Source organism: Psammomys obesus, unplaced genomic scaffold (assembly GCF_907164565.1).
Source record: "Psammomys obesus unplaced genomic scaffold, mPsaObe1.curated_primary_1811, whole genome shotgun sequence".
In the NCBI taxonomy this organism is placed as follows: Eukaryota; Metazoa; Chordata; class Mammalia; order Rodentia; family Muridae; genus Psammomys; species Psammomys obesus.
The window spans coordinates 5,825,331-5,833,603 of record NW_026586589.1 but is presented as its reverse complement, the minus strand read 5'-3'; the positions used below and the strand labels follow the sequence as shown (position 1 = coordinate 5,833,603).

General features: G+C 55.2%; 1 protein-coding gene across 3 annotated transcripts in view; it reads right to left on the bottom strand.

The window, feature by feature from the left end:
• Positions 1 to 1,265: 1,265 nt before the first annotated feature.
• Kiaa1755 (KIAA1755 ortholog) overlaps positions 1,266 to 8,273 on the bottom strand; it is a 31,944-nt gene continuing 24,936 nt past the window's right edge. For 2 of the 3 annotated variants that reach the window (XM_055602176.1, XM_055602178.1), the window contains exons 11-14: positions 6,905 to 7,043; positions 5,700 to 5,822; positions 4,906 to 5,118; positions 1,266 to 2,183 (exon numbers count right to left, since the gene is read on the bottom strand). In XM_055602176.1, coding sequence (XP_055458151.1) covers positions 1,482 to 2,183; positions 4,906 to 5,118; positions 5,700 to 5,822; positions 6,905 to 7,043 — 1,177 coding nt within the window. In that variant the 3' untranslated portion in view covers positions 1,266 to 1,481. The remainder of the gene's footprint in view (positions 2,184 to 4,905; positions 5,119 to 5,699; positions 5,823 to 6,904; positions 7,044 to 8,273) is intronic. The other variant, XM_055602177.1, reaches the window with a different exon arrangement.

Below are 8,273 nucleotides of genomic sequence, written 5' to 3'. Positions count from 1 at the left end.
CATCCTCTCAAGCCTGATTCAGGCTTTCTCTCCTCCCGCCTCAGCCCCACTAGTGGGAGGATAGGTATCCTGCCCTCCTCCCAGGGCCTGGAAAAAGTCAGGCGGGGCTGTCAGGAGGCCAGCTCAGTAGTGAAGACTGATTCAGAGAGCCCTGTGAGTGCATCCAACATGTCCATGCTCAGAGGGGACACTGAGAGACTAAAGAATTAAAAATTAGATTTTTTGGGAGGGTATTTGTTTAAAGTTTAAAGCACAAGCCTGAACAAAGGCCAGCCAAGTAGAGACATGTCCAGCCACTTGGGGAGAGGAACTAGCTTTACGGCATTCTTTTCCTGCCCACTAGAGATACAATTGCTAGGAAACCGACCCAGATGGCCAGACCAGAACCATTTATGGTCTTGGCACCTAAAGTAAACCAATCATTTCAAAAGTCAATTTCCCTTATCCAATCATATAACACCAAGGCATGTAATCTGCTGCTTGTGGTTTTTCCCTTTAAAAACCTTGTTCTCCTAGACAGCACTGTCTCACTCCTCCCCTTCACTAAGGAGGTTGCTGTGCCCAGGGCTTGAGCTTGTATTAAATAAACCTTCATATATATGCAGAGGAGTCAATTCCTGGTAGTCTTTGGGGGGTCTCATGAACTAGGCATAACAACACTAGGGGGTACTATGCTAACCCTGTAAAAAACTGGGTGCTGTGGGTCTCCTCGATTGCACCCATCCTCACCTGCTTTCTAAGACTGTGCTACCCACCTCCACTGCTGCCCTGATGATTCTCAGCACAGTTGACATTGAACATGGGACGAGGTGATGAGGTAACACTCTATGGGAACTGGGTGTGTGTGAAATGCAAAAACAAGATTCCATGTGGTTCCTTGAGTGTGCGTGGGGGGGCGTAGAAGGGCAGTCCCCAGGGAGACCTCTGCACCAAATATTCTCTTCCTCTGCCATGTTGCTGCCCTCGCCCACCAGAGCCAGCTCCTTGGGAGTAGGAGTACTGGGCTGTCTCCACCCTCAGATGGGCACCTGGGAGACCTGCTGCTGTCCCTGCTGATCTCCTGGCACACCTCAGCAAGATGGAGCTTGCTTGGCAAATGCCCTTTATCTCCCCCCAACCCCGGGCTTAGCCTCTTCCCAGTGGCTCCTAGGGTCACTGTCGAATGCAAAGTCTCAGGGTCTGTTACTGTGGGGCTTCAGACAAGGCCCCTCCCACTACTTTGTTAGCTGACAGCCTTGCCATGTGAGACTCTGCCATGCCAGCCCTCAATAAAAATGTCCTTTTATTGAGTCTGGATTCTAACGCCTACATGCGTTCTTCCATGTAGGTAACAGTCTATCCCCTCAGAGTTTGCTGGAGCCAGAAGATGGTCCTCCTCACATTGCTTCATGGCCATGTGTGACAGCGTGGCATGGGCTCTATAGAACCCCTCTGTCAGTCCTATCACAGCCCCCGGAGCTGGTGTGATAGTTCAGATCCAGTTAGAGGGACGAGGGAGGGCTTGTTTGGGGTGAGTCCTCCAAGGATGTCTGTGAGCCTGTTCCTTCAGAGGAAAAGCTGCCCCCAGTCGGGTGCGAGGCCTTGCTCTGTCTGGGAAGGTGGTTCCAGGAAAAGAGGGAAGCAAGGAGACGCTCCGGGGTGGGCTCGGGGAGCTTGGGGGTACCCCTGCCCTCCTCGCTGTTCATAGACTGTCCAGCTTCCTGGGGTGTCAGGCCTGCCCACATGTCTCTTCTCTGTTCCCCTTGAGGGCACTGGGGAGGACAGTGGGACTTTGACACATGGTCCAGGGCCAGAGAGTCCTGTAGAGCCCTGTCCCATTTGGAAACCACTTCTGTAGGCAGACCCTGGCCCTTAGGCCCCGGCCTAATCCAATCTGTGTGTGCCGAGTGGGCAGCAGGAACCTCTGGGCATGGGCAATAGGCTAGAGCCTTCCTCAGCAAGCTCTGGATCTCCTGGTGTCGCTCCTGCACCTCTTCCCACAACTCCTGGCCCAGGCCAGCCCGGCTCAGGGAGGCCACCTGGAGCTTCATGGCCAGGAGCTTCTCCGGTTGGAACTCAGACACCAGGAGCTTCAGGTAGCGGTGCAGGCGGAGGTGGAGCTGGTCCCCAGGGCTGGCCCTCAAGGCCTTGCCCTGCCTGAGCTGGGTCATCAGGTCCTGACAGTCCATGTGGAACCGGGACATCTAAGGGCAGGAGGAGAAAGGGAGGCAGGGGGTCCATAAAGGCAAGATGAGTCTCTGAGCAGGGGCTTTTGAGTCAGTGTGACTGAGTGAACTGATAGGTACACAGCCTGGTGACAATACTCTCTGCTGACTGTGATGACATTATCCCCCTTTTGGGGGACCTCATATGGGTGCCCCCTGCAAATAGCCTCTAGCAGCACCCTTAGGCTCTTCAGGCATCTCCTGACAGGCCCATGGACCAGCAGGGCATACCGTAAAACAAGAGCTGCAGAACTGAGAGTGGAGTTGGGGAGGAAGGGCTCAGTGGGCAAAGGAAGCAGCTTAGTGCAACACGAGCCTGAGAACCTGAGTTCAAATCCCCAGAAAACATGCAAAGTTGCCTAGGGGAGATTGCAACTGTAATCCCAGTGCTTCTGATGTGGGACGGGGGGCTGAAACAGGGCAATCCCAGCAAGCTCTAGGGCCAGGGAGCCTGGCATTTATCCTCTGACCTCCACAGGCACCTGTGTAACGCACACACACACACACACACACACACACACACACACACACACACACACGAGTGTAGTCAGGCCTGGGGGTATAAGTCTGTCATTCTGGGCACTCAGGACGTCAAGATTGGAGGATGATACATCCAAGGCCTTCCTGGGCTACAGAGTGAGTTCAAGTCTAGCCTGGGCAACTTAAGGACCCTGCCTCAAAATAAAAAGTAAAAAGGGATCCAGGGGTAGGGAGCCCAGTCACTGGGGAAGGAGCACGCTAGTACGTCCTGAGTGCCATCTGTTCGCTGGTTCTGCGTCACTACTCTGAGCTGGATCAGCAGCTCATCCCGCAGAGAGGAAAACCGAGGCTCCAGGCAGTGAAGTCACCTGTCCCAAGTGGCACACTGAGGCAAGGCAGAGCTGGACTCCCATCCTGGATCTGGCCTGCCTCCTACAGTTCCGTTTCATGCACCCAAAGAAAAGGTGGCTCTGGCAGGGGTGGGTGGGTCAGCTCAGCAGGCTCCGCAGCCCATACACTAGCTGGGCCTCTGCCCAGCATGTGATTCTCCCCTCCCCTCCCTCGAACCTCCTCACTCCCCACCCCCGGCATGCTACAGCCGCTCATGCAAAGGATCATCTCTCTCTCTCCATTAATTTAGGGCCGACAGAAAGCCACTAGCCAGAGGACAGCAGAGCCATTTGCTGCTCGGAGGCGTCTCTCTGCGGATTAAGGGAGCTTGTCTTTAGATAAATGGCTTCATATTCGCTGTAGCACTCAAAACTCATGGCACCATAAATCTCCGTTAGCCGACAATCGAGTTAGGATTATTTAGGGCAGAAGGTACCCAGCCTGGGCAGGGTCCTGCGTGGCTGCACCTTCCCAGCCAAGCCTGACAGTCATGGCCAGTGACTCAGAACTGTCAGGGCGGCAGTGTGCAGCCCTGGTCAAACCACCAGAGGCAGACAGGGAGACAGCCAGGCATGCCCTCTCCCATGGTGCTCTTCCTGCCCTGGCTGAATGCTACCTTCTTCTCACAGACTCAGCCTGCCCTCTTCTCTCCCCCTCCCCTTCTTTTTACCCATCCCAGGCTAGCTCTCTCTGAACACCGAGTGTGCTCTGTAGCCTCAGAGAGCTCACAACCCAGAGGGCACAAGGGAGCAGTCAGCAGCAGGGTCATTTCAGATCCTGGAGAGCATGGTGAAGCTGCAGATTGGGAGGTGCTGGGAATCAAACCTGCGTCTCCTGGAGAGCAGCCACTGAGCCATCTCTCCAGCCCAAATTTGCTTCTCCTACCACCTGGCTGGGAGTACAGTCAAGCCCAATGTCTGGGTTTTGAACTGCAGCCCTGGCAGCTGCCAGCTGTGTGACTTTCGGTGAGCTGATCAACCTCTCTGTTTTCAGTAGAGGGTTGGCGTGACAGTGAAGTGATTGGAACAGAGCCTAGCACTCGAGACCTCGTTTTTATTAACAGCAGCACTGGCCATATTTGTTATCAGCAGAAGCTGAGGCTCAGAGCAGTGGGGATGGCCGTGGAGGTCTCACAGCCCACATGGGCACACATGGCCCATGTCTTTGCACTCCTGTGCTCTCCATACTGGGGAAGGGGGAGGGTGTCCCTTCCCTGCCAACAGCTGACATCTGCCTGCCTTGTCCCTGACCGGAGGAAACAGAGAAGCCCTGTCCTCTGGGTCCCTAGGCATGCGTGAGTTGTCTGGGTCCCTTCTACTGTCCTCTGAAGCATCCTGTGTTTCCTTCGGCCCCTTCATGCTAAGACAGCCAACAGCTGGGGGGTGGGATCAAGCTCCTCCCACGCTCTGTCCCTCCTGGCAAGTTCAAAGGGCAGCTGAGGGCATAGGACATCCCTGTGGCTTCCTGTCCGCTTGGTCCCAGCTATCCGAGACTGCTTTCTTGTTCAAAGGCCTCAGTTTCTCCGTTAGAAAAATGGGGGGGGGGGGGCTGGTTATGTGGATTTAGGGGGTGAAACTTTGCAGTCAAATCCTACTCAAGGACTGCTTAACCCTACCCACTTTCCTCCCCTGTAAAATGAGAGCAATGAAGGTGGCCCTGACACACCCAGAGGCAGGCAAGTGCCGGCTCGCAGGGTCTGCACTCTGGCGGATTTCCCGTCTAACGTAATGTCTTGTCTTCACCCTGCCTGCTTGGGTAAGGGGGCCCCAAGCCTGCGCCACCCCAGCGGGAAGATGTGGGTGTGTGCCAACAGGCCGTGGGGCCCGCTCACCTTCCTTCTGAAGCGGTGGAGGTGAAGCAGCGTCTCCAGGTCAGTGCGCTGCCTCTCTGCGGCCATGTAGAAGTGTGTCAGCCTGGCTTGGAAGGCCTGCTGGGTGGAGGCAAAGGCCTGCAGGTCCGGGAGCCCCGTCTCACCTGCCCATTCCTCCGTAGCTCCCAGCTGGGCTGCCTGCTTGCACAGTTCCAGGCCCTGGCGGTACTGGGCCTGAGACGGAAGAAAGGCTGTTTACTCAACTCCTGCCTGAGGACCCATGCAGCAGTCAGGAGCCTCCCTGGCTTCCTGAGCCTCAGTTTCCCTATCTACAAGGCTCAGCCCGTGGTCAAAAGTTAACACATGGGCATTGTCACACATCCAACAGTCTGGGACTTTGCCATGAAAGTTCAGAATTATCTGGAAGGTTCTCTATGTCAGAGGCTTTGATCCCCCACAGTCTTCTCTGCTGTCTCCAGGCCGCTTCCATCTTCCCTGCCTGGAGTTCTCTGTGTGCTGTGACAGGCCAAGGCCTTCTGTGTCTATCACAAATATGACTGTCTCTCTACACTGACCCAGCAGGCCTAGGTCTGTGCCCTGGAACCTGCATTTTAAGAAACCATCAGGGATTCTGATTTGTTGGTACTTGGCCGTGGAGGACTTCCTGGAGGAGGCAGAACCTAAAGCGATGCCTCCGTGGTCCAAACTGCCCCCTCGCTGCCCCTGAAATCTCCCTTGCACTTTCCCACCCTGCATCTGGGATGTGGCAGACTCCTTTCCAACACCCTCTTGGCCATTGAGGTCCTGGAACCTACCGCAACCTGCAGGAAGAAATCCTCAAACTCTGCGTGGACTTTCTCGACTGTCTCCGCGCATATGTCCACGGGGGCGAGTGCCTGCAGACACTGGCTTCCTTCCCGCTCCATCCAGTCGTTGACCTGGGCAGAGGACAGGGATGGAGGTTGTGATGGGCAGCTAAGGAGCCACCCTGGGCCAACTGCCTACTTCCGTGTGTGTATAAATGCGTGTGTGTGTGTGTGTGTGTGTGTGTGTGTGTGTGTGTGCACGCGTGCGTATGCAGGTGGGTGTATGTGAGTGCACTTGTATGTGGAGGTGAGAGGTCAACCTGGGTGTTGCTCCCTAGGCTCTTACCACCTATTTATTTAGTTATTTATCTATCTATCTATCTATCTATCTATCTATCTATCTATCTATCTATCTATCTATCTATTTATTTTTGATACGCTGAGCTCTGGGGCTCACCAATGAGGCGAGGCCTGGCTGGCTGGAGGGCTCCAGGGGTCTTCTGTCTCGGCCTCCTTCGTGCTGAGATGACAAGTGGCGTACACTTGTCAAAGTATACCCAGCGCTTTATGTAGGTTTTTCGGATCAGACTCGGGTCCATGTATTTGTATGATAGAAACACTCCCCTGTCTGAGCTAGCGAACTCTGATCTCTTGACTTCTGAGGCGGGGTGGGGGAGCAAAATCTTCCTGTCCTGTCAGTCATGGGCCTGGACAGCAAAATCGGGGAGGGAAGGGAGCGTGTGGCTGCATTCTGCCAATGCCAGAGGGCAATGACCTCCTTCGGCTCATTCCAGAGGGGATGCGGTACTGTGAGTATCCTGTCCTGCACACAGCAGACCCTCTGTGTGTGTGAAACCAAGGTGGCTCGGGGTCACAGGAAGCAAGACTTAAGCCAGTCTGGCCACTCCCTGCCTCCTGGTCCTAAAAATGTTCATCTCTGGGGGATGAGCTCCCTGTCTTAGGGGTGTGTAACGGTCTGGGGAAACACCTGCCAGTGGCAAAGAGTCAACTGCCGCCCCTGGCTCCGTTTTATGCCTCGGCACGAATAGTGAGGGTCGGGCGGTAAGAGGGGCCTCTGGTCCTGTGACTGAATGCCAGTGAATGCATGTTTTCTGCCTTGCTCGGAACGCTGAGGGCTGCCAGCCTGGTGTTTAAACTTCAGAACAAAGGGACCCCTGTAAAGCGCCATGTCCCCCAGGAGGTGTCTCCTTCACCTGGCGAATGGCAGCTTCCAGGTGGCCCAGGCGGACACGGAGCTCCAGCCTTCGGAGGAGGTGATTGGACGCCGTGACCAGGACGTGAAGCTGATCGTCCACGAGGTTGTAGAGGGTGACAGCCTCCATCAGACAACTCCTGGGGACAGAGGATGAGAAGATGCCCCTCCCTGTGATTTCATCAGGCTCGAGCCTGCCTCCCTAATCTGTGGCCCCAGCTGGGGTGCTGTGTGGCCTAGAGCAGGTTCCTAGCCTTCTCTGGGCCTCAGCTGCAAACCTGAGGATGCCACAGGAACCAAAATAATCTCCCTCTTCCTTGGCAAAGTATTAAGCCATCTGGGTAGATCTGAGTATGAATCCCAGCTGGCTTACAAGCTGGTGTGGGTCCCTGTGTAACACCACCACTTTGGGGGGGTGTCTTTGGCTCCCCATCTGTAAAGTGGGGATAGTAACAGGACCCACTTCCCAGAGAGGCTGTGAGCAGTCAGTGACCCGAGCAAGAGCTTCTGGAAGGCCAGCACCCACATTCCATCCCAGGCCTCTGCGTGAGGCCCCGACCATGGAACTTTCTAGCGCTGCTTAGGGGGCTCTGGGCAGCCAGGGACCTTCCCTCCTTCAGGAGAAACACTCTGGAGTGCTGGGCACTGGGGGCTAGCTGGTGCTCACACCTTTGCAACACCCATGGGTGCAGAGAGGGTGGCAACCGTAACCCGTGACTCTGATAATCTCTCAGGGTCCCTGGTTGTCTTCAAACTGTAAGGCCAAGGATGGCCTTGAACCTGGGACCCACCCTCCCTACAAGGCATTTTTAAAGTGGCCAAAGCCAGAGGACCTGAAACAGGCTAGTCCTATGGGGCTTCTCCTGTGGTGATGCTCAGTGAAGGGAGAAACCTGGAGTCCCCAACTCCTGCCCTGCAGAGCCGGTTTTCAGACAAAGATGATGGAAGGAAAGACTGCCTTTTTAAAGGATTTCTTCTTCTACATCAGAAGAAATCCTCCAAAAAATGCCCCGAAGGAGAGGCTAGCCAAGAGAGCTGCAGGAACCAGCACAGACCAGGGAAGAGGCTGGGTGAGCGTGGGCCCACAGCGCCCCCTGGTGGAGTTCCAGGTCAGCGGTTTGGAGGACCTCGGGTAGACAGGAGAGGCGGACAGAGAAGCAGGTGAGGCAGAAGCATTGTGAGGGGCCGGAGGTGGCTCACACCTGGCACCAGGACCCACTCTTGTTCCGGCTCCACCTGCATGAACCTGCCTCTGGTCTAGGGGTGCAGCTCACAGGTGATGTGTTTGGCCCTAGGATACTCAGTCAGTCCTCCTTGAGTCTCAGGTACCTCAAAAAATAGCAAACGAGTTAATATTTATAATTTTTTTT